Source organism: Pelophylax lessonae (genome assembly GCF_965119305.1).
Source record: "Pelophylax lessonae genome assembly, chromosome: 11".
Classification (NCBI taxonomy): domain Eukaryota; kingdom Metazoa; phylum Chordata; class Amphibia; order Anura; family Ranidae; genus Pelophylax; species Pelophylax lessonae.
This window is the reverse complement of record NC_138778.1, coordinates 234847227-234872503: the sequence shown is the minus strand read 5'-3', so window position 1 is coordinate 234872503 and position 25277 is coordinate 234847227. Positions and strand designations below refer to the sequence as shown.

The 25277-nt window shown below is 47.9% G+C and overlaps 2 protein-coding genes across 3 annotated transcripts in view; one reads left to right on the top strand and one right to left on the bottom strand.

The window, feature by feature from the left end:
- RAB11FIP4 (RAB11 family interacting protein 4) overlaps positions 1–4700 on the bottom strand; it is a 105447-nt gene extending 100747 nt beyond the window's left edge. The window contains exon 1 of one of the 2 annotated variants that reach the window (XM_082272209.1): positions 4417–4700. In XM_082272209.1, the coding sequence (XP_082128335.1) occupies positions 4417–4581 (165 nt within the window). In that variant the 5' untranslated portion in view covers positions 4582–4700. The remainder of the gene's footprint in view (positions 1–4416) is intronic. The other variant, XM_082272212.1, reaches the window with a different exon arrangement.
- A 14278-nt stretch (positions 4701–18978) lies between these two features.
- On the top strand, positions 18979–24187 carry LOC309567511 (uncharacterized protein; the record flags this gene model as incomplete). The annotated part of the gene is made up of 2 exons (XM_082272895.1): positions 18979–19602; positions 24119–24187. The coding sequence occupies 2 exons, from the start codon at positions 18979–18981 to the stop codon at positions 24185–24187; spliced, it is 693 nt and encodes a 230-aa protein (XP_082129021.1).
- Between the last annotated feature and the right edge of the window lie 1090 nt (positions 24188–25277).

Sequence of the window (25277 nt, the reverse complement as noted above, 5' to 3'; positions counted from 1 at the left end):
TACACTATGTGACTCCCCCTCATCCATAGATGATAAAGTAGATAAATCGGATACTAACTCCTCCCCTGATAAAACCGAAAATGTGTTGCCAAGAGGAACCCCTCCTGGCTCTAACTGTAAGGAAGAAGTGACCGCTTTACTGGTCTTCCTCTTCTTCTTTTTCTTCCTCTTTGTCCTCTCCCACCCCTCATCATCCGAATCCTCCACAACAGAGGGTGAGACATGGGACATGGACACCCCTCCCTCAACCCCATCGACCCCACCACCATCCAGCACCCCTGCACCCTCTTGGCCGCGTTTGCGGTGTCGAGAGACAGGGACTGGAGGTGGAGTAGGCCGAGGGGGAAGATCCACTATACCCGCCCCCCCAGCAGCTTCCGCTAGTCTGGAGGATCTACGCACAGTAGATGTAGGAACAACAGGAGGGACAGACTCAGGGACCACATCACTAGGGGAAACAGAATCTGACACAACAGACACAGACTCAGGGACCACATCACTAGGGGAAACAGAATCTGACACAACAGACACAGGAGGGGCAACAACAATTTCCTCTCTAACTAAGAAGTGAGCACTTCTTGTGGGTGCAGGACGATGCAAAGTGGCCTTTATCACCACATTTATTACATACCTTAGGCTGACCTTGGTAGAAAATGGTCAGCCTATCCCTACCCAGAAAGGCTGAGCAGGGAAGGTGCTGAACTACATCGCCCAGCACCCCCAATTTTAGCGACACTGTCCAGGCCCCTGTCCATATCCCATGCTCATCAAGGACCTTCCGCAGTGGAGTGAGGACCTCGCCATATCGGCGTAGCCATACTAATAAATCAGCCTCTGGTATGGATTCGTTACGCACCAAAATGGTCACTGATTTTATCAGAGGCTGCCTTGAAATCACTTTTGGCACCAAACCACTCCACTGCTGAAGGCCCTTGCACCTCCTAAATCTCTCCCAGAAGAGATCCAAACTTTCAGGTTTTACAAACGACAAATCGAATTCATAACTCCCCACCGGGCAAATTAAAGCAAAAATATCACAAGCTTTAAACCCCATTTCCAAAATCAACTCAGCCACCCTCCCCCTTACAGGTGGAGTTCCATCCCCCACCCACCTCAACTGTACCACATTCCTCCTCCTATACCCACCAAACCTCCCTGAATTTTGACTAATAACAGAATTCCCACCACCCACCCTGGTGTGACTCCCCAAAGCTGAAGCATAGCTTCCAACATTCCTCCCAGCAGAAAATCCATCAGTTTTTTTTAAATTATCTGACACACACTTAGCAGATAACGATTGCACAGATTCGGGATTGATCTGTGCAATCGAATCTTTCCTCTGCTGAGCAGGAGGAGAAATGTCATTTTTATTTTTCCCAGCATTACTAACCCCTTCACCACCACCCACCACATTCATTGCTTTAACATTGTCATTTTTTATACTTGCTGGGATACTTATTATTGCTGTTGTCTTCACAGCAGAATCCATAGTTGCTGCTGCATTGGTAAGAACTCCAGCTGTCATCTTCTCTTCCACTAGGACAGGGTTTTCAGCTGTGGAAATAGCATTCTGTTTTAACACAGCAGCAGGTAAAGCATTGCAGGATATTTCCATTGCTACTTCCATTCCACTTCCAGAACTATGTTGATCCCCTCCCCCATCAGCAATCAGCACTGGAAGACTGGGAGGCTCAGGTGAACATGAAGCAGGCTCTTTGGAGCTGGCAACCATTTTGCTTGCCGTGGGACTACTGGTCTCAGCCAGACCAGCAAAATCCATGCCTGGGGTGTTTAATGCAGGTCCATCCACATTCGTCTGATGGTCCGGGGCTTGCATGTCTGTCGGTTTCTCCACAGCGGTAACTCCAATAGGTAGCTGTATGCAGAGCTCTTTCTCACCTGGGACACCATCCACTACAGCAGATGGGGCAGACATGTTGGATGGCAGCATGGTGTACTGGGATTTCTCCACCATTACTGGCTTTGCTGACTTGAATCTCCTCTGCCCATCCTCAGGGATTTCTGATGGATCATCAGAAAATACAAACCTGTCTGCTTTCAGGGGTGACTCCATCTGCTGGATGAATGTCAGGGATCCATGTCCACTCTCAACCCCCTGGCTGGTTGCCGCTGGTGATTCCCAGTTCTGGCATGGGGGGAGAGGTGCAGAGGCAGATGGAGCCTGGTCATCCATTAACTGAGGCTGCTGATCCACAGAGCTTGCTGATGCTTGGCTGGTAAATCGCCTCTCATTGTCAAATTTTTCTTTAAATGCTCCACTTCTGTCTTTCAGCCTTTCCAATAATAAAGTTTGTTCCTTTACCTTTTCTTCCAATTCCTGTAACTCAGGCTTCATGGCTGTGCGATTTTTACTCCAGGCCTGGAAATACTTGGTTTTGAAGGATTTGTGTTCAGCCTTCAAAACTTTAAGTTTTTCTTCCGCTCTCCCAATCGCCCTAAAACGATTGATAATCTTCTGGCTGAAGACATCCGCATTCTCACCAGGGCCTGGACCCACAGACAGGTCCTCCACCTCCTCCTCACTAGGCCCCGTGTCATCAGGGGGATCCCTCCCAGGGCCTCCCCCAGGATCAGGCATTGTTCCTGGGCCAAGCTAGCAAGCAAGGCCCAGGCTTGAAAAGGGCTGGTTCTCTGAGAGAGCTCTTTGGGTGTGTCCTCCTCCTTCTTCCCACTGACCTCCAATGTAAGGGACATTCTTCACACTGACCCCCAATGTAAGGGACATTCTTCCCACTGATCACCAATGTAAGGAGCATTCTTCCCACTGACCACCAATGTAAGGGACATTCTTCCCACTGACCCCCAATGTAAGGAGCATTCTTCACACTGACCCCCAATGTAAGGGACATTCTTCCCACTGATCACCAATGTAAGGAGCATTCTTCCCACTGACCACCAATGTAAGGGACATTCTTCCCACTGACCCCCAATGTAAGGAGCATTCTTCCCACTGACCACCAATGTAAGGGACATTCTTCCCACTGACCCCCAATGTAAGGAACATTCTTCCCACTGATCACCAATGTAAGGGACATTCTTCCCACTGACCACAAATGTAAGGAACATTCTTCCCACGACCACCAATGTAAGGGACATTCTTCCCACTGATCACCAATGTAAGGAACATTCTTCCCACTGACCACCAATGTAAGGAACATTCTTCCCACTGACCACCAATGTAAGGGACATTCTTCCCACTGATCACCAATGTAAGGGACATTCTTCCCACTGACCCCCAATGTAAGGAGCATTCTTCCCACTGATCACCAATGTAAGGGGCATTCTTCCCACTGATCACCAATGTAAGGGACATTCTTCCCACTGATCACCAATGTAAGGGACATTCTTCCCACTGACCACCAATGTAAGGAACATTCTTCCCACTGACCACCAATGTAAGGGACATTCTTCCCACTGACCCCCAATGTAAAGGACATTCTTCCCACTGACCACCAATGTAAGGAACATTCTTCCCACTGACCCCCAATGTAAGGAACATTCTTCCCACTGACCACCAATGTAAGGGACATTCTTCCCACTGACCACCAATGTAAGGAACATTCTTCCCACTGACCACCAATGTAAGGGACATTCTTCCCACTGACCACCAATGTAAGGAACATTCTTCCCACTGACCACCAATGTAAAGGACATTCTTCCCACTGATCACCAATGTAAAGGACATTCTTCCCACTGACCACCAATGTAAGGAACATTCTTCCCACTGACCCCCAATGTAAGGGACATTCTTCCCACTGACCACCAATGTAAGGGACATTCTTCCCACTGACCACCAATGTAAGGGACATTCTTACCACTGACCACCAATGTAAGGGACATTCTTCCCACTGACCACCAAAGAACTGGTTTTAGTTGGGGTTTCCGCGGTTTTCCTTGGGGGGGGGGGGGTGTCAATTTCTGGAGACCTAAACATTATTTCAAGGGTTCCTCTAAGGTAAGAAGGTTGGGAAAGGCGGCTGTAGATTGTCGGCACACAGAATGGTATTCATATAACGCACACACTATGACATCACAGGAGGAATATAGAAGAAGAGATAATGTGAGGAGGAACGGATGATACGAAGGCTACAAGTGATCCAACCATTGGAGACAGAATATACAATCTCCTTATATCGTATACAATAACATAAGAGAACATTCCAGATGTCTCCATTGTACTGAATGATTCTACAATCCAACGTCATCACAAGGCTTCTGTTCTAATATCTATTGGAGGGACAATTTACTACATCCACCACAGGTGGTCAACCCAAGGTTATAATCCATTCTAAAGGGGTGCAGAAAATTTGAATATACATAATAAACAGTATTTATATAGAATGTATAGATTTATATATATATATATATAGAGAGAGAGATGTAGGAGAAGCTCACCTCCTCCCCCTGGATGAACTGCTGGCCCAGGTCTATGAAATCGACCACCTTGATGAACCCATCAGCATCCTCATCACAAACATCAAAGACATGGCGGAGCCGCTGGACAAAGTGCAGGACGGGATGACCTCCAGGATCCTCCACTGCCCCCCCTCCTCCTTCCATCGGGGAGACTACAGAGGACTGAGCCCGAATACTGCCAGCGCCATCTTCACCCTCCTCATCATCACTGCTGCATCCCTCCACAGGACCACATCTGACATCAGCTGGAGGAGGGGGGGGGATGGAGGCTGGGGAGGACAAAGCAGAGGGATATAAGAGTGGGAGTGAGGAGAGAGACAATGATTAGAATGTGAGAGATACCAAGACTGAGCTGGAAAGAAAGGGGGGGATACAGGGAGAGAGAATTAGGAAAGGGGGAGAGAGATACGAGGAGACAGAATTAGGAAGAAGGAGAAGAGGGAGAAATGAGACAGACAGAATTAGGAAGGAAAAGAAAGAGATATGGGGAGATGGAATTAGGAAGAAGAGGAGAGAGAAACGAGAGAAACCAAATTAGGAAGAAGAAGAGAGAGATATGAGGAGACAGAATTAGGAAGGAGAAGAGAGAGATATGGGGGGACAGAATTAGAAAGGAGAAGAGAGAGATATGGGGGGACAGAATTAGGAAGGAGAAGAGAGAGATATGGGGGGGACAGAATTAGGAAGGAGAAGAGAGAGATATGGGGGGACAGAGTTTGGAAGGAGAAGAGAGAGATATGGGGGGACAGAGTTTGGAAGGAGAAGAGAGAGATATGGGGAGATGGAATTAGGTAGAAGGAAAAGAGAGAGAAATAAGAGGAGGAATTAGGAAGGAGAAGAAAGAGAAACAAGAGAAACCAAATTAGGAAGGAGAAGAGAGAGATATGGGGGGACAGAATTAGGAAGGAGAAGAGAGAGATATGGGGGGGCAGAATTAGGAAGAAGGAGAAGAGAGAGATATGGGGGGACAGAATTAGGAAGGAGAAGAGAGAGATATGGGGGGACAGAATTAGGAAGGAGAAGAGAGAGATATGGGGGGACAGAATTAGGAAGAAGAGGAGAGAGTAATATGAGGAGAGAGATTTTGAAAAAAGGAGAAGAGGGAAATACAAGGAGACTGAATTAAAAAGAAGGGGAGAGAGAGATACAAGGAGACGGAATTGAGGGGAAGGAGAAGAGAGAGATACAGGGAGAGAGAATTAGAAAAGAAGGAGAGAGAGAGATATGAGGAGACAGAATTGTGCAGAAGAAAGCGATACCAGGAGACAGAATTAAGAAAAGGAGAGAGAGATATGAGGAGACCGAATTGGGTAGAAGAGAGAGATACGAGGAGACAGAATTAAGAAGGGGAGAGAGAATTGGAAAGAGGTCAAGAGAGATATACAGGGAGACAAAATTGTGAAGAAGGAGAGAGAGGTACGAGGAGAGAAGTTTAGGAAGATGGAAAAGTGAGAGATATCAGGAGACAGAATTAGGAAGAAAGGGAGAGAGAGATAAGAGGAGGCAGAACTGGGGAGAAGGAGAAGAGAGAGATATGGGGAAAGAGAATTGTGAAGAATGGGAGAGAGGTAAGGGGAGAGAGAATTGGGAAGATGGGGAGAGAGGTACGGGGAGAGAGAATTGGGAAGAAAGGGAGAGAGGTACGGGGAGAGAGAATTAGGAAGAATGGGAGATAGGTACGGGAGAGAGAATTGAGAATAAGGGGAGAGAGAATTGGGAAGAAGGCGAGAGAGGTTCGGTATGAGAGAATTGGGAAGAAGGGGAAAGAGGAACGGCGAGAGAGAATTGGGAAGAAGGGGAGAGAGGAACGGGGAGAGAGTATTGGGAAGAATCAGAGAGAGGTACAGGGAAAGAGAATTGGGAAGAAGGGGCGAGTGAGGTAAGGGGGGAGAGAATTGTGAAGAATGGAAGAGAGGTACAGGGAGACAGAATTGGGAAGAAGGCGAGAGAGGTTCGGGGAGAGAGAATTGGGAAGAATGGGAGATAGGTACAGGGAGAGAGAATTGGGAAGAATCTGAGAGAGGTACAGGGAAAGAGAATTGGAAAGAAGGGGAGAGAGGTGCGGGGAGAGAGAATTGGGAAGAAGGGGAGAGAGGTACAGAGAGAGAGCATTGGGAAGAATGGGAGATAGGTACGGGGAGAGAGAATTGGGAAGAATTGCAGGTACAGAGAAAGAGAATTGGGAAGAAGGGGTGAGAGAGGTACGAGGGAAGAGAATTGTGAAGAATGGAAGAAAGGTACAGGGAGAGAGAATTGGGAAGAAGGGGGTAGAGGTAAGGGGAGAGAGAATTGGAAAGAATCAGAGAGAGGTACAGGGAAAGAGAATTGGGAAGAATGGGAGAGAGGTACTGTAAGAGAACCGTAACCCACACTGTACTTGTGGACTTCCATCAGTATACGGCTTCCTTCCAGTCGTGAACATAGATATCAGATTTTCCAGCTGCCCCCATACAAAGCTAGGTGACAACTTAGCTTGTACTGGAATCTTCTGTTTATTGAACAGTCACACAGTTTATATACAGCATGCAACTCCCCCTCTTGATCAGATTAAGTTCAATACATATTATCATAATTGTAAACACAGAACCCATTTAAAGCAATCCAAACCATTAAGTATCTGTCTTTCACTTCCAGTGACGGTGAGTACCAGAGTGGGAAGAAGGGGGGATAGGTACAGGGAGAGAGAATTTGGAAGAAAGGAAGAGAGGTATGGGGAGAGAGAATTGGGAAGAATGGGAGAGAGAGAATTGGGAAGAATGGGAGACAGATACGGGGAGAGAGAATTAGGAAGAAGGGGAGAGAGGTAAAGGGAGAGAAAATTGGGAAGAAGGGGAGAGAGAGGTACGGGGAGAGAGAATTGGGAAGAAGGGGAGAGAGAGGTACGGGGAGAGAGAATTGGGAAGAAGGGGACAGAAGTACGGTAAGAGAGAATTGAGAAGAAGGGGAGAGAGATAGGGGGAGAGAGAATTGGGAAGAAGGGGAAAGAGAGACGCGGAGAGAGAGTTGGGAAGAAGGGGAGAGAAAATTGGGAAGAAGGGGCGAGAGGTGTGGGGAGAAGGAATTGGGAAAAATGGGAGAGAGGTACGGGGAGAGAGAATTGGGAAGAAGGGGAGAGAGATACAGGGAGAGAGAATTGAGAAGAAGAGGGAAAGTTACGGGGAGAGAGAATTGGGAAGAAGGGAGAGAGAAAATTGAGAGGAAGGGGAGAGAGGTACGGGGAGAGAGAATTGGGAAGAATGGGAGAGAGATAGGGGGAAAGAGAATTGTGAACAAGGGGAGAGAGAGATGCGGGGAGAGAGAGTTGGGAAGAAGGGGAGAGAGATACAGGGAGAGAGAATTGAGAAGAAGGGGGGAGAGGTACGGGGAGAGAGAATTGGGAAGAAGGGGACAGCGGTACTGGGAGAGAGAAATGGGAAGAAGGGGTGAGAGAGATACAAGGAGAGAGAATAGGGAAGAAGGGGCGAGAGAGAGATGCATGGAGAAAAAATTGGGAGGAGAGAGAAACAAGGAGACTCATAATTTTTCCTACCCCATGTGCCTCTTCCCCTGATGTCTCTGTCAAGATCATTAGCACTAATATCAGCCTGTCCCCACATGCTATGGTTCTAGGTGTAATCCTTAACTCTAAACTCTCCTTTCTTCGCCAAATCGATTCACTGTCCCAATCTTGCCAGCTTAACATCTCCAGAATACACCCCTTCCTAACCAATGGCACCACGAAGCTCCTAATCCACTCCCCGGTCATCCCTCGCCTTGACTACTGCAACTCTCTCCTCAAGGAATTACCTTTACACAGGCTATCCCCCCTTCAGTCCATCATAACTGCTGCTGCCAGACTCATCCATCTTACTAATCGCTCAGTGTCTGCTACCCCTCTCTGCCAATCCCTTCACTGGCTTCCACTCACCCAACAAATTAAATTTAAAATACTAACAACTTACAAAGCCATCCACAACTTGCCCCCAGCTACATCACTAACCTAGTCTCAAAATACCAACCAAATCATTCTCTTTGTTCCTCCCAAGAGACCTCCTGCACTCTAGCACCCCTGTCACCTCCTCCCATGCTCACTTCCAGGAGTTTTCCCGAACCTCTCCCATTCTCTGGAACTCTCTACCGCAATCTGTCGGACTATTTCCTACTCTGTTTGCTTTTAGACGATCCCTGAAAACCCTCCTCTTCAGAGAAGCCTATCCTGCCTTCACCTAATAACTGTACTTTTATCTTCTTATCACTTGACCCTTCCTTCTAGATTGTAAGATCCCAGGATCAGGGCCCTCTGATTCCTCCTGTATTGAATTGTATTATAACTGTACTGTCTGCCCTCATGTTGTAAAGAGCTGCGCAAACTGTTGGCGCTACATAAATCCTGTGTAATAATACGGGGAAACAGAATTAGGAATAAGGAGAGGAGATATAGGGAGACAGAATTAGGAGGAAAGAGAAGAGAGAGATATAAGGAGATACAGAAATAGAAAGAAGAAGAAAGAAATAAAAGGAGAGAATTAGGAAGGAGAAGAGAGAGATACGAGGAGACAAAATTAGGAAGGAGAAGAGAGAGATACGAGGAGACAAAATTAGTAAGGAGAAGAGAGAGATACGAGGGGACAAAATTAGGAAGGAGAAGAGATACGAGGAGACAAAATTAGTAAGGAGAAGAGAGAGATATGAGGAGACAAAATTAGTAAGGAGAAGAGAGAGATATGAGGAGACAAAATCAGTAAGGAGAAGAGAGAGATACGAGGAGACAAAATTAGTAAGGAGAAGAGAGAGATACGAGGAGACAAAATTAGGAAGGAGAAGAGAGAGATATGAGGAGACAGAATTAGGAAGAAGGAGAAGAGAGAGATACGAGGGGACAGAATTAGGAAGAAGGAGAAAGAGATACGAGGGGACAGAATTAGGAAGAAGGAGAAAGAGATACGAGGGGACAGAATTAGGAAGAAGGAGAAGAGAGAGATACGAGGAGACAGAAATAGGAAGAAGGAGAAGAGAGAGATACGAGGGGACAGAATTAGGAAGAAGGAGAAGAGAGAGATACGAGGAGACAGAAATAGGAAGAAGGAGAAGAGAGAGATACGAGGAGACAGAAATAGGAAGAAGGAGAAGAGAGAGATACGAGGAGACAGAAATAGGAAGAAGGAGAAGAGAGAGATACGAGGAGACAGAAATAGGAAGAAGGAGAAGAGAGAGATACAAGTAGCCAGAAATAGGAAGAAGGAGAAGAGAGAGATACGAGGAGACAGAAATAGGAAGAAGGAGAAGAGAGAGATACGAGGAGACAGAAATAGGAAGGAGAAGAGAGAGATACGAGTAGCCAGAAATAGGAAGAAGGAGAAGAGAGAGATACGAGGGGACAGAATTAAGAAGGAGAAGAGAGAGATACGAGGAGACAGAAATAGGAAGAAGGAGAAGAGAGAGATACGAGGGGACAGAATTTGGAAGAAGGAGAAGAGAGAGATACAAGGGGGACAGAATTAAGAAGGAGAAGAGAGAGATACGAGGAGACAGAAATAGGAAGAAGGAGAAGAGAGAGATACGAGGGGACAGAATTAGGAAGAAGGAGAAGAGAGAGATACGAGGAGACAGAAGTAGGAAGAAGGAGAAGAGAGAGATACGAAGGGACAGAATTAGGAAGAAGGAGAAGAGAGAGATACGAGGGGACAGAATTAGGAAGAAGGAGAAGAGAGATACGAGGGGACAGAATTAGGAAGAAGAAGAAGAGAGAGATACGAGGGGACAGAATTAAGAAGGAGAAGAGAGAGATACGAGGAGACAGAAATAGGAAGAAGGAGAAGAGAGAGATACGAGGAGACAGAAATAGGAAGAAGGAGAAGAGAGAGATACGAGGAGACAGAAATAGGAAGAAGGAGAAGAGAGAGAAACGAGGGGACAGAATTAGGAAGAAGGAGAAGAGAGAGATACGAGGAGACAGAAATAGGAAGAAGGAGAAGAGAGAGATACGAGGGGACAGAAATAGGAAGAAGGAGAAGAGAGAGATACGAGGAGACAGAATTAAGAAGGAGAAGAGAGAGATACGAGGGGACAGAGTTAGGAAGAAGGAGAAGAGAGAGATACGAGGGGACAGAATTAGGAGGAAGGAGAAGAGAGCGATATGAGGAGACAGAAATAGGAAGAAGGGTAGAGAGAGATACGAGGAGACAGAATTAAGAAGGAGAAGAGAGAGATACGAGGGGACAGAATTAGGAAGAAGGAGAAGAGAGAGATATGAGGGGACAGAATTAGGAGGAAGGAGAAGAGAGCGCTATGAGGAGACAGAAATAGGAAGAAGGGTAGAGAGAGATACGAGGAGACAGAATTAAGAAGGAGAAGAGAGAGATACGAAGAGACAGAATTAAGAAGGAGAAGAGAGAGATACGAAGAGACAGAATTAAGAAGGAGAAGAGAGAGATACGGGGAGAGAATTATGAAGAAGGAGAAGGGTGAGATACGAGGAGACAGAATTAGGAAGAAGAGATATGGGAGACTGAATTGGGAAGAATGAGAAGAGAGGCATACAAAGAGACAGAATTAGGAAGGAGACGAGAGAGATACGGGGAGAGAATTAGGAAGAAGGATAAGAGAGAGATACGAAGAGACAGAAATAGGAAGGAGTAGAGAGAGATATGAGTAGATGGAATTCGGAAGAAGAAGGGAGAGATACGGGGAGAGAATTAGGAAGAAGGAGAAGAGAGAAATACGAGGAGACAGAATGAGGAAGAAGAGTAGAGAGACATACGAGGAGATCGAATTTAAGCAGGAGAAGAGAGAGATAGGAGACTGAATTAGGAAGGAGAAGAGAGAGCTAGGAGGAGAGAATTAGGAAGAAGAAGAAGAGAGAGAATTGGTAAAAAGACGCACCAGAATCTGAGAAATACGAGGAGAAAGAATTAAGGAGAGGAGAGAGAGAATTAAGAAGGGGGAGGTACACCAAAGCCAAAGAGAGAGATGTGGGAGGAAGGGGAAAGAATTCAGAAGGAGTGTGGAGTATATGACAGTGGGCAGTATGTACAGGAGAGGAGTGTGGAGGGTATAACAGTGGGCAGTATGTACAGGAGAGGAGTGTGGAGGGTATGACAGTGGTCAGTATGTACAGAAGAGGAGTGTGGAGGATATGACAGTGGGCAGTTATGTACAGGAGAGGAGTGTGGAGGGTATGACAGTGGGCAGTATGTACAGGAGAGGAGTGTGGAGGGTATGACAGTAGGCGGTATGTACAGGAGAGGAGTGTGGTGGATATAACAGTGGGCAGTATGTACAGGAGAGGAGTGTGGTGGATATGACAGTGGGCAGTATGTACAGGAGAGGAGTGTGGAGGGGATGACGGTGGGCAGTATGTACAGGAGAGGAGTGTGGAGGGGATGACAGTGGGCAGTATGTACAGGAGAGGAGTGTGGAGGGTATGACAGTGGGCAGTATGTACAGGAGAGGAGTGTGGAGGGTATGACAGTAGGCGGTATGTACAGGAGAGGAGTGTGGTGGATATGACAGTGGGCAGTATGTACAGGAGAGGAGTGTGGAGGGTATGACAGTGGACAGTATGTACAGGAGAGGAGTGTGGAGGGTATGACAGTGGGCAGTATGTACAGGAGAGGAGTGTGGAGGGTATGACAGTGAGCAGAATGTACAGGAGAGGAGTGTGGAGGGTATGACAGTGAGTGGTATGTACAGGAGAGGAGTGTGGAGGGTATGACGGTGGGCAGTATGTACAGGAGAGGAGTGTGGAGGGGATGACAGTGGGCAGTATGTACAGGAGAGGAGTGTGGAGGGGATGACAGTGGGCAGTATGTACAGGAGAGGAGTGTGGAGGGTATGACAGTGAGCAGTATGTACAGGAGAGGAGTGTGGAGGGTATGACAGTGAGCAGTATGTACAGGAGAGGAGTGTGGAGGGTATGACAGTGGGCAGTATGTACAGGAGAGGAGTGTGGAGGGTATGACAGTGGGTGGTATGTACAGGAGAGGAGTGTGGAGGGTATGACAGTGGGCAGTATGTACAGGAGAGGAGCATGGAGGGTATGACAGTGGGCGGTATGTACAGGAGAGGAGTGTGGAGGGTATGACAGTGGGCGGTATGTACAGGAGAGGAGTGTAGAGGGTATGACAGTGGGCGGTATGTACAGGAGTGGAGTGTGGAGGGTATGACAGTGGACAGTATGTACAGGAGAGGAGTGTGGAGGGTATGACAGTGGGCAGTATGTACAGGAGAGGAGTGTGGAGGGTATTACAGTGAGCAGTATGTACAGGAGAGGAGTGTGGAGGGTATGACAGTGGGCAGTATGTACAGGAGAGGAGTGTGGAGGGGATGACAGTGAGCAGTATGTACAGGAGAGGAGTGTGGTGGGTATGACAGTGGGCAGTATGTACAGGAGAGGAGTGTGGAGGGTATGACAGTGGGCGGTATGTACAGGAGAGGAGTGTGGAGGGTATGACAGTGGGCGGTATGTACAGGAGAGGAGTGTGGAGGGTATGACAGTGGGCGGTATGTACAGGAGAGGAGTGTAGAGGGTATGACAGTGGGCGGTATGTACAGGAGTGGAGTGTGGAGGGTATGACAGTGGACAGTATGTACAGGAGAGGAGTGTGGAGGGTATGACAGTGGGCAGTATGTACAGGAGAGGAGACACACCCCAATCTGAGGGAGAGATAGGTTCTCAGATACTTCTGCCTTTTCTATAAGGATGATCTGGGCAACTTCTCATTTTGTGATAAATTTGCCCTTGTAAAACTTATTTCCAGTCTGCTTTTGCTGAAAATGCCCGGAGTCATTCCCACCACCTTTGAATTATTCTGAGTGGAGAAGGTGGGGATCATAAATTGATGGAGTGGTTTGTTTGCATTCTAACTGCCATCCAGGGTCAGAGCTGACCAGGTGGACAGTTCTCCTCCAGAATGATGTTCCTCCGATCATTCGATACAATCACAATGAGAAATGAGACAACGAGCCGGGACTTGGAGGGTCGGCGGATGGCGTAGAATACAGACTCCGACAGGAATATAATATGGCAGACTGGAGAAAGCTCCTCACACACGCCAGCATTGGTCCCTCAGCTTCTGGATTCCTCATCTCAGTTGCTAAGAAACAAAACTCCACATTCTTATCTCAGATCGTGAGCAGAAGACTATTGCAGGAGGAACAGGGACCCCAGCAGATATACAGTGGGTACGGAAAGTATTCAGACCCCCTTAAATTTTTCACTCTTTGTTATATTGCAGCCATTTGCTAAAATCATTTAGGTTCATTCTTCTTCCTCATGAATGTACACATAGCACCCCATACTGACAGAAAAACACAGAATTGTTGACATTGTTGCAGATTTATTAAAAAAGAAAAACTGAAATATTACATGGTCCTAAGTATTCACACCCTTTGCTGTGACACTCATATATTTAACTCAGGTGCTTTCCATTTCTTCTGATCATCCTTGAGATGGTTCTACACCTTCATTTGAGTCCAGCTGTGTTTGATTATACTGATTGGACTTGATTAGGAAAGCCACACACCTGTCTATATAAGACCTTCCAGATCACAATGCATGTCAGAGCAAATGAGAATCATGAGGTCAAAGGAACTGCCTGAAGAGCTCAGAGACAGAATTGTGGCAAGGCACAGATCTGGCCAAGGTTACAAAAAGATTTCTGCTGCACTTAAGGTTCCTAAGAGCACAGTGGCCTCCATAATCCTCAAATGGAAGACGTTTGGGACGACCAGAACCCTTCCTAGAGCTGGCCGTCCGGCCAAACTGAGCTATCGGGGGAGAATAGCCTTGGTGAGAGAGGTAAAGAAGAACCCAAAGATCACCGTGGCTGAGCTCCAGAGATGCAGTCAGGAGATGGGAGAAAGTTGTAGAAAGTCAACCATCACTGCGGCCCTCCACCAGTCGGGGCTTTATGGCAGAGTGGCCCGACGGAAGCCTCTCCTCAGTGTAAGACACATGAAAGCCTGCATGGAGTTTGCTAAAAAACACCTGAAGGACTCCAAGATGGTGAGAAATAAGATTCTCTGGTCTGATGAGACCAAAATAGAACTTTTTGGCCTTAATTCTAAGCGGTATGTGTGGAGAAAACCAGGCACTGCTCATCACCTGTCCAATACAGTCCCAACAGTGAAGCATGGTGGTGGCAGCATCATGCTGTGGGGGTGTTTTTCAGCTGCAGGGACAGGACGACTGGTTGCAATCGAGGGAAAGATGAATGCGGCCAAGTACAGGGATATCCTGAACAAAAACCTTCTCCAGAGTGCTCTGGACCTCAGACTGGGCCGAAGGTTTACCTTCCAACAAGACAATGACCCTAAGCACACAGCTAAAATAACGAAGGAGTGGCTTTACAACAACTCCATGACTGTTCTTGAATGGCCCAGCCAGAGCCCTGACTTAAACCCAATTGAGCATCTCTGGAGAGACCTAAAAATGGCTGTCCACCAACGTTTACCATCCAACCTGACAGAACTGGAGAGGATCTGCAAGGAGGAATGGCAGAGGATCCCCAAATCCAGGTGTGAAAGACTTGTTGCATCTTTCCCAAAAAGACTCCTGGCTGTATTAGATCAAAAGGGGGCTTCTACTAAATACTGAGCAAAGGGTCTGAATACTTAGGACCATGTGATATTTCAGTTTTTCTTTTTTAATAAATCTGCAACAATGTCAACAATTCTGTGTTTTTCTGTCAGTATGGGGTGCTATGTGTACATTCATGAGGAAGAAGAATGAACTTAAATGATTTTAGCAAATGGCTGCAATATAACAAAGAGTGAAAAATTTAAGGGGGTCTGAATACTTTCCGTACCCACTGTACACTGTACAATGTCACATCTGATAGGATAATAGATTCATTCTCTGACCTCTCTAAATGGTGGCAGAATGACAAATACCCCACCGAGGTATTCCAGCCATTCTTACCAGCTCAAGCTAATTGGGAGCACGAAGAATTTTTGGATTGGCTTCCATAAACTAAAATCGAACTTTAATGCAGATTATCCTCTAACAGCCGGATTTTAGTTTACTGCAGTCAACAGAGTCCTCCAGCAGGGCAGGGTATTTCAGGAAAGAAGAGTTAGATAGAGCAAGGGTCCCCAAACTTTCTAAGCAAAGGATCAGTTCACTGTTCTTCAGGTTTTGGGTGGGACAGACTGTGGTCAGTGGAACCAAGCGATGCCCCATCATTGGTATCGGTGGAAGGAATAATGCCCCATCATTGGTGTCAGTGGGAGGAATAATGCCCCATCATTGGTATCAGTGGGAGGAATAGTTCCCCATCATTGGTATCAGTGAGAGGAATAGTGCCCCATCATTGTTCTTAGTGGGAGGAATATTGAGCCCATCATTGGTGTCAGTGGGAGGAATAGTGCCCCATCATTGGTATCAGTGGGAGGAATAGTGCCCCATCATTGGTGTCAGTGGGAGGAATAGTGCCCCATCATTGGTGTCAGTGGGAGGAATATTGAGCCCATCATTGGTGTCAGTGTGAGGAATAGTGCCCCATCATTGGTATCAGTGAGCGGAATAGTGCCCCATCATTGTTCTTAGTGGGAGGAATAGTGCCCCATCATTGGTGTCAGTGGGAGGAATATTGAGCCCATCATTGGTGTCAGTGGGAGGAATAGCGCCCCATCATTGGTATCAGTGGGAGGAATAGTGCCCCATCATTGGTATTAGTGGGAGGAATAGTTTCCCATCTTTGGTGTCAGTAGGAGGAATAGTGCCCCATCGTTGGTGTCAGTGGGAGGAATAGTGTCCTATCATTGGTGTCAGTGGGAGGAATAGTGCCCCATCATTGCTGTCAGTGGGAGGAGTAGTTTCCCATCATTCAGCTTCGGGTGTGGCTGCTGGAAGGTTCTCTGGCTGTGTGTCTGTTGCTGCTGCAGGTGATCTGTGTAAGAGGGTGTGAGGTGAAATCCCTCCCAGCTCTCCTGGCCCCCTTCTGGGGAAGCCATGGAGGCCAGCAGGGCCTCTCCTGCTGGAGGCTCTCAGACATCCCCTGGGCGGATGGATGGCACCCCTGCTCCTGTGCAGCCCGTGGTTGGTGATCTCTCTGCACCTGGTGAGGATGAAGATGCTGGATCCATTCGGGAGCGAGTGGTGGCCGGGATCAAAGTCCTCAATAAGGAAAGAGACAAGCTCTACAAGCTTAGAGCGGATTTAAAGCGCCTGAGAAAGCAGCGTGAAGGCTTGTTCAGCAAGAACCGCGGATCCATGGATTCAGAGGTCCAATTAGCGAAAGTCCGTGTGGATCATCAAGAAACTATCGTGGCCATGATGGAAGGCAGGGATGGTCCCTTCAGGGAGAAGTTTTGCAATGAACGGAGGTTTGCAAAGATGGAGGTGGAGGAGGAGACCCCCGGTTCTGACCCCCTTCCCCCTCAAGGTGAGGTAAGCAGCCCATTGCCATCTCAGGGCTCAGGAGGCATGTTGAAAGTTATACAGGTAATGGAGTCTCCAATGCAGGAAGATCAGCTGGTGTTTGGTGATGTGGAAGACTTACCTGAGAGTGTGCCTGATATAATAAAGCATATAAAGCCCCAGCTTACAGATAAAACAGTTTTTGTGCCTTTTAGCACCTTGCCTAGTGATGGGTTTCCTAATGACACTCAGGGTGATTCCCCTATGCTCAGCAATGTTGTGCCTGCTGCTGATGTCTCTAAACAGGAAAAGTTGTGTTTAAAAAATGACATTTCTGCTGAAGAACCACAAAACCCAGAAGAGCCGATTAACCCCCCTTCTGCTGAGCTTAAAACTATTTCAGTCACTGTTGAACAGGACTCTACAGCGCAGCAGCAGGAAACATCTGGTACTGCATCAGAAACAGTTATCCCTAATAACATTGCAGGCATGGTGGATCCCACCATTATATGTGGAACTGATAATGCTGCTTGTTTAGGCCAAGCTGGTAAAAATAATAATAGTAGTGTACCTGATAATGTGACATCAGTGTGGGGTCTTGGCCCTAATAAGCCTACATTTGCACAGGTGGTAAGCTGTGCTCCTGGCAATATCACCAAGCCAGGGTTACAATCAAGGAGGAGCTCTGCTTCTAATCAGGGTTTTCCCTCGCGGGCTGCCACTATGAGCACCATTGGATCTGGTATTGGATCTATGGCTTCTGCTGGGGGTCCAAGGCGGAACGTAGTCCTCCTTAAATGGGAAGGTGGTGCAGTCCCTCTAGCAAGGCGTATGGTGGTGGACCTGATCTTAGATATGGGTTTTGGGGCTAATGACCTATATGCCCTGATACATGTGGCTGGAAGCCGGGAATACACAGTTAGTTTCACCAGACCAGAGGGTCTTGACTTGTTCTGGGAACGATATATGGCTCGGTGCAGGTCAAGACCCGAATGGGAAGGTCTGGTGCCAGTGGCAGTTTCCCAAAGGTCAACAGTGAAGAAAATTACTATTGTCCTTACAAATGAGAGTGTTCCTGCTCGGGACTTAGAGGTCTGGTTGAGAAATTATGGGGATGTTTTGACCAGGCCGGATAAAATTCATGATGAGCGTGGCATCTGGACCGGGGGTTGGTCGGTAACGGTCAGGTTGGCTAGGGATGGGAATGTTGTCCGTCACCTGCCCTCCTCTGCCTTTATAGGGAGGGATAGGATGACCATTTTTTATCCCGGTCAGCCAAAACTGTGTCACCGCTGTGGAGAAAAGGGGCATTTTAGCTCCTCTTGTTCAGCTCTGATCTGTTCAGTGTGTCGGGGGCAGGGTCATGTGGCCAGGGACTGCACCCAGGCGATAAGGTGCAACCTGTGCCTGCGCCTTGGCCACCCCTACAGCCGATGTCCTGAAGCCTGGCATAATATGGATAGAGAGGTGATAGATGATCTGTTAAGGCTGGACAGGATGGAGGATGAGGCCCCTGTTGTACCACCCTCCTCTGCGGTGACTGACCCCCCTGGTCTTGTGCAGGATCCCTCCCTAGTCCCTGTGCCCACCCCTCCTGTATCTGTAAGTTTTCCTTCTGTGTCTGTCCCTGTGTCCCCCCAGCCTACTGTACCGGCTCCTCTTGTGTCAGAATCTGCCAAGTCTGTGCCCCCTGAGTCAGTTATTCCCGATCAGTCTTCCCTTCCTAAGTGTGACCTTAAAGAAGCCCCCCACCCACCAGGAGTGGTAGAGGGTACCAAAAAGGGTGCTGCTGCAGCTTCCTCTGTAAAGAAGTCTTCTGTGAAGACTTCAAAGAAGAAGAAGAAAACAAGAGATGAAAGCATCTCTGAATCTGACCTTCAGTACCTGGAGGAGAGAAGGAAGGTTGTGAGGCGGAAGAGACAGACGGTGAGGACGGAACAGGGACAGGATGCCTCAGTGACTGTCTCCAACCGTTCTAGGGCTTCTGCTTGGGATATCTCCTCATCTGGGGATTCTTCTGAGCAGAATTCAGAAATTGAAATGGAGTTGGAGGAGGCTTCAAGAAAGAGAGAGGCTTCTGGTGATGAGCAGCAGAGGGGAGCTAAGAAGCAATCCACCCAATAACCCAAATGGCGGTTCCCCCTCCGTTAAAAGTGGTGACAATAAATGTCGCCAGCATTAAGTCGGTAAGAGCTCGTTCTATGGCCTTATTTTTGTTCAGCCAATTAGATGCTGAAATTTTATTTTTGCAGGAGACTAGGCTCACCTCCTTGGCAGATATTCATATGGCCAAGAGAGAGTGGAGGTATGGTCCATCTTACTGGTCTCTTGCGGCCGAGCCTTACGGCGGGGTGGCGGTGTTGTTTAAAACCGGCATGGTAACTGTCCGGCGGGTTATTGAGGTGGAGATTGGGAGATGTATGGTCTTAGACGTTCTTGTGGGAGGGCAGGACCTGCGCCTAATTAATATCTATGGGCCGCACACAAAGTGGGACAGGAAATGCCTTTTTACAAGGATCAAGCCATTTCTTTTTACATCCCGGCAAGTGGTTTTTGGAGGTGACTTTAATACTGTGACTAGGCCCAAGGACAGGAAGGACTTCAATGACCGGCTGGGATATGATAGCGTTTTTTTAAATAGTATGGTTAGGGATGCTGGTCTTGTGGATGTGCACATTAAGCACCTCCCGGATGACACAGGGTTCACCTTTCATCGAGGTAATAGTCAGAGTAGGATAGATAGGTTTTTTTTGAAGGAGGCCTCTGCTTTCTCACCCCCAGTGGTGCAGGCGGTGGAGTTCTCTGATCACTGTATGCTATCTGTGGTCTTGAATGCTTCAGATTTCCCTCAGAGGGGCAAAGGCATCTGGAGATTAAATTCGACTCTCCTTGAGGAAGAACATGTTAGACAATCCTTTGAGGAATTCTTTCAGGCACAGGTGACCATCCTGGACTTTTGTAGCAGCAAGGCTGAGTGGTGGGAGCTGACCAAAAAGAGGATTGCTGGATTCTTCAGGGGCCTAGCCAATAAAAAACAGTTTAATAGATACATGACCTACCAACGTTTGCGGAGGAAGCTGGATATTCTTGTCTCGAGAGGAGGAGATCCTGGGGCAATCTCTGAAGTGAAAATCCTCCTCAGGAAGTGTCAATATGACCGGCATACCTCTTTGGTTCTGGAGCGGGACTATGGGAAATACCACTCGCCTGACCCTTACCAGAACTGCAAACAGGGTGTAGCTGTTAAGATGGTCGTTGGCCTTAAGGATAGTACAGGTTCCTTGACAAAGTCCAGGTCAGGGATCCTGGAGGTCGTGAGGTCTTTTTATGCTGAACTTCTTGGGAGGAAGGAGCTTGACCGAGACAAGATGGAAAGCTTTTTGGACTCTATTCCAGGTCTAAATGGTGGAGATGTCCCTTTGATGAATTTGACAGAAGAGATCACAGTTGAAGAGGTGACGAGGGCAATTGAACAGCTTGCCATCAAGAAGTCACCTGGACCGGATGGTCTGACGGCTGAGTTTTACAAAGCCTTTAAGTCTATTCTGGCCCCACATTTGGTAGAGATTTTTAACAGTTGTCTTGCTGAGGGGGTGCTTCCCCCTTCCATGAGACACTCAGCTGTGATTCTTCTTTCAAAAGGTAAAGATCCTTCGATGATTGAGAATTGGCGCCCCATCAGCCTTCTCAATGTCGATAGAAAGGTGCTGGCGAAGATACTTTTCTGGCGCCTATCGGCAGTAGCAGAGTCTTTGCTTTCTCGCCATCAGCACTGTTCGATCCAGGGTAGGAGCACCTTCACAGCGGTTTTAGCTGTCCGGGAGGCCTTGGAGCAGTGCAGGGCTGCAGGCTGGGGAAAGTATCTACTGGCATTGGATCAGGCAAAGGCTTTCGATCGTGTCAACCATGAGTACCTGTGGTTGCTCTTTAGTAAGTACGGTCTGCCGGGTGGTTTTGTCGATTGGTTAAAAGTTTTGTATAAGGGGGCAGAAAGCTTCCCTCTTGTTAATGGTTGGGTTGGACAGTCCTTTGAGGTTGGTTCTGGGGTGCGCCAGGGTTGTCCGCTGAGTCCCCTGCTCTATGTGTTTGCAATCGACCCCTTCATCAGGAGGCTAGAGAGCAGCATGTTGTGTGGGGTACCAGTGGGAATCCCGGGTGAGCCGCCTTTGAGGGTTGTTGCCTATGCGGATGATGTGTCAGTGATTGTCACTGGGACAGATGAAGCGGAGGAGGTGGTCTCTCTGACATCACGGTACTCTGAAGCATCAGGCTCCAAGATCAATCAGGAAAAGAGTGACGTTTTTTGGATGGGAAAGGAAGGTGAGGGGTTTGATCTCCCGGACACTTTTCCAGTGCCCCAGGAAAAAATTAAGATATTAGGCATTGAATTTGGACCTGGCGATTATGGCCTCAAAAACTGGGAGGGCAGGCTGGAAGTTGCCAATACTAAGGTGGTCAGCTGGAAGAGATGGAAGTTATCTCTGAGGGAAAGGGTTGATCTGATTAAGACTTACCTGATACCGATCTTCTTGTATGTCAGCCCTGTCTGCATCTTGCCAGTGTCTCTCTATGCTAGGATCTATAGTGTGTTCTTCCAGATGCTGTGGGGGAACAGACTGAACCCCATCAAGAGGAATGTCACCTATCTATCCAGGAGGGAGGGTGGCTTAGGTATGGTCAACCCCGTTCTTTTCTTTTCACTGCTATTTCTCAAGTTTAACATTGGTAGTATGCTTGCAGTGGAACCTCCTGGATGGGCAGGCATGTTTAGATCTTGGTTTAGGCCTTTTCTGCGACTTTGGGAAGAAGGTGGCCAAGTGAAGAATCTCAGGGGTCATCGTGGTCAGCTCCCAGCCTATGTCGCTCCGTGTCTGAAGTTGCTGCGGCAGTGGCGACTGTCGGCTGAAGATCTCAGATCCGCTCCGAGGAAAGTCCTTATGAGCCGAGTCTTGAGTGAAGTCTTTCATGACCCACTGGCCTTAAGGGATTGCCCAGGCCCAATTTTGAGGGAAGGGTTAAGATTGATTAATTTGGCTAGAGTCCCCCTTAAATTCAGGGATCTGGCCTGGTTGTGCTTCCACGGGAGGCTCTATGTTCGGGGCAATTTGAAATTCCGCAGTGGGATGGATCGTGGTTGTCCTCGGGAGGAATGTGCAGGTGAGGAGGAGACTATGGACCATTTTCTGCTTCGTTGCCCTTTTAACATAGAGGTATACAAACAGGTTGGGCGGGCCCTCGGTGTTCCTTTCCTCTCCAGGCTGGGTTATGCTGAGTGGGTGTACGGAGCATTCAATACTGGTGGGGGCTTTTGTTTGGATACACTTTTTTTAGTTAGTTTAGTAGTCCGTTATTACACATGGAACGCACGGTGTCAGGTCACCCTTCGGCGTAAAATCCTTCCTGTTCAGGTGGTGGTGTGTGACATTCTGCATGAGGTGGGGAAGATTCGGGCGCTTGAGAGAGACAAGTGGGGTCAGAGGGCTTGGCTGAAGGCGTGGAGGGGTTTCAAGCCTCCCTGACTGCCAGGAGTCTCTTTCCCGGGTGTGGCTTTCTGTCTCTTATCACCCTAGATTTTTTCTTAATGCTCAGTTTTTGATAAATGGCTGCATACATAGGTGATGGGTTGTGCCTCTTAGGCCCTCTCTGCTGCTTTATGTAAATAGTTTTCTAAGAATGTTGGAAGTGGATTATGTATATATTGTATATATTCTGCACATGGATGTGAATTCCTTTGTTTTTTTTGTTGGAATATTGTACTATAGTTCTGTTTTTTACTTTTGTATAAAATATGTTGCTTGATTCTTTTCAATAAAAGATCAATAGTGCCCCATCATTGGTGTCAGTGGGAGGAAAAGTGCCATATCATTGCTCAGGTGTTTCAGGAGGGAGGAGTTTCTCCTGCTGTGTGTCTGAAGCTGGTGCAGGTGATCTGTGTGAGAGGGGAGTGTGGTGAAATCTCTCTCAGCCCTCCCGGCTCCTTCCTTGGAAAGCCATGAAGGCCAGCGGGGCCTCTCCAGCTGGAAGCTCTCAGCTATCCCCTGGGCTGATGGGTGACATGCTTGCTCCTGTACAAGCCATGGTTGGTGATCTCTCTGACCCTGTACAAACCATGGATGGTGATCTCTCTGCTCCTGTTACTGTACAAACCATGGATGGTGATCTCTCTGCTCCTGTACAAGCCATGGCTGGTGATCACTCTGCTCCTGTACAAGCCATGGCTGGTGATCTCTCTGCTCCTGTACACGCCGTGGCTGGTGATCTCTCTGCTCCTGTACACGCCGTGGCTGGTGATCTCTCTGCTCCTGTACACGCCGTGGCTGGTGATCTCTCTGCTCCTGTACACGCCATGGCTGGTGATCTCTCTGCTCCTGAACAAGCCATGGCTGGTGATCTCTCTGCTCCTGTACACGCCATGGCTGGTGATCTCTCTCTGCTCCTGTACAAGCCATGGCTGGTGATCTCTCTGCTCCTGTTACTGTACAAGCCATGGCTGGTGATCTTTCTGCTCCTGTACAAGCCATGGCCGGTGACCTCTCTGCTCCTGTACAAGCCATGGCTGGTGATCTCTCTGCTCCTGTACAAGCCATGGCTGGTGATTTCTCTGCTCCTGTACAAGCCATGGTTGGTGATCTATCTGCTCCTGTACCAGCCATGGTTGGTGATCTCTCTGCTCCTGTACAAGCCATGGCTGGTGATCTCTCTGCCCCTTACAAGTTATGGCTGGGGATCTCTCTGCCCCTGGTGAGGATGAAGGTGCCGAGTCCATTCGGGAGCAAGTGGTGGCCGGGATAAAGGTCCTGAATAAGGAGAGAGACATGCTCTACAAACTCAGAGTGGAGTTGAAACCTCTGTGAAAGCAGTGTGAGGGCTTGTATTGCCACAACCATGGATCCATAGATTTGGAAATCCAATTGGCTAAAGTCCGGGTGGAACACCAGGAAACCATTGTGGCCATGATGGGCCTTTCAAGGAGAAGTTTTGTAATGACAGGATATTTACAAGGATGGCAAAGATGGAGGTGGAGACCCCCCAGTTCTGACCCACTGCCCTCTCAGGGTGAGGTAAGCAGCCCATTGACTTCTCAGGGCTCAGGAGGCATGCTGGGAGTGATCCAGGCAATGGAGTCTCCAATGCGGGGGGGGGGGGGTCAGCTGGTGTTTGGTGGCGAGGAGAACTTACCTGACAATGTGCCTTATAAGGTAAAGCCTATCAAGCCCCAAGTAATGGATAAGCCAGTTTTTGTGTCATTTAGCACCATGACTAATGATAAGGGTTGCCCAATGACACCCAGGCTGGTAAAAGTTTGCTCAACTTTTGCTGAGCCCAAATCTTTTTGCCCAGTCACAGCTGCTGAGCAGGACTCTACAGCAGAACATCAAGAGACATGTGGTACTGCAGCAGAAACTGTGACTATACCTGATGTTTGTGTGTCTGAAAGCATTTGTTCCAGTACAGGTGTTATGCACCATCCCACCAATATGCGTGTAATGGACAATCCTGCTGGCTCAGTCCAAGCAGTTAATAATAATAATAATAGTAATATACCAGCTAAAGTTACATCATTGTGGGGCTTTGGCCCTGATAGGCCTACATTTGCTCAGGTGGTACGCTGTGCTCCTGACAATGTAATCAAGCCAGGGCTACAGCCAAAGAGGAACTTCGCTTCCAAGAAGGGTTTTCCACCACAAGCTGCCACTTTGAGCACCCCTGGATGTGGTCTTGGTTCTCTGGCTTCTGCTGGGGGTCCAAGGCGTAATGTTGTCATTCTTAAATGGGAAGGTGGTGCAGTCTCTCCAGCAAGGTGTGTGGTGGTAGATATGATTTTGGAGAAAAATACCTCTATGCCCTAATACACTTAGCTGGGAGCCGGGAGTACACAATCAGCTTCACCAGGCCAGAGGGTCTTGACATGTTCTGGGAACGATATGAGGCTCGGTGCAGGTCAAGACCCGAATGGGAAGGTCTAGCACCAGTCACTGTTTCACAAAGGTCAACTGTAAAAAAAGATAACTATCATCCTCACTAATGAGAGTGTTCCTTCTCAGGACTTAGAGGTCTGGTTAAAGAATTATAGTGAGGTTTTGACAAGGCCAGATAAAATCCTTGATGAACGTGGCATATGGACTGGGGGTTGGTCAGTAACGGTCAGGTTGGCCAGGGATGGGAATGTTGACTGTCACCTGCCCTCCTCAGCTTTCATAGGGAGGGATAGGATGACTATTTTCTATCCTGTTCAGCCAAAAGTGTGTAACTGCTCTGGAGAAAAGGGGCATTTTAGCTCCTCCTGTTCAGCCTTAAAGAGGTTGTAAACGCAAATGTTTTATTTTTTTTTCAACCTGAAAGAGAAACCCATAATGAGCTAGTATGCATCGCATACTAGCTCATTATGAAATACTTACCTTAGAACGAGTCCCCGCCGTGCCGCCCGCTTACATCTATGACGGGCGTCATGTTCAGTCGCCCGTCTTCCGGGATTTCGGCATCCGGCCATCTGATTGGC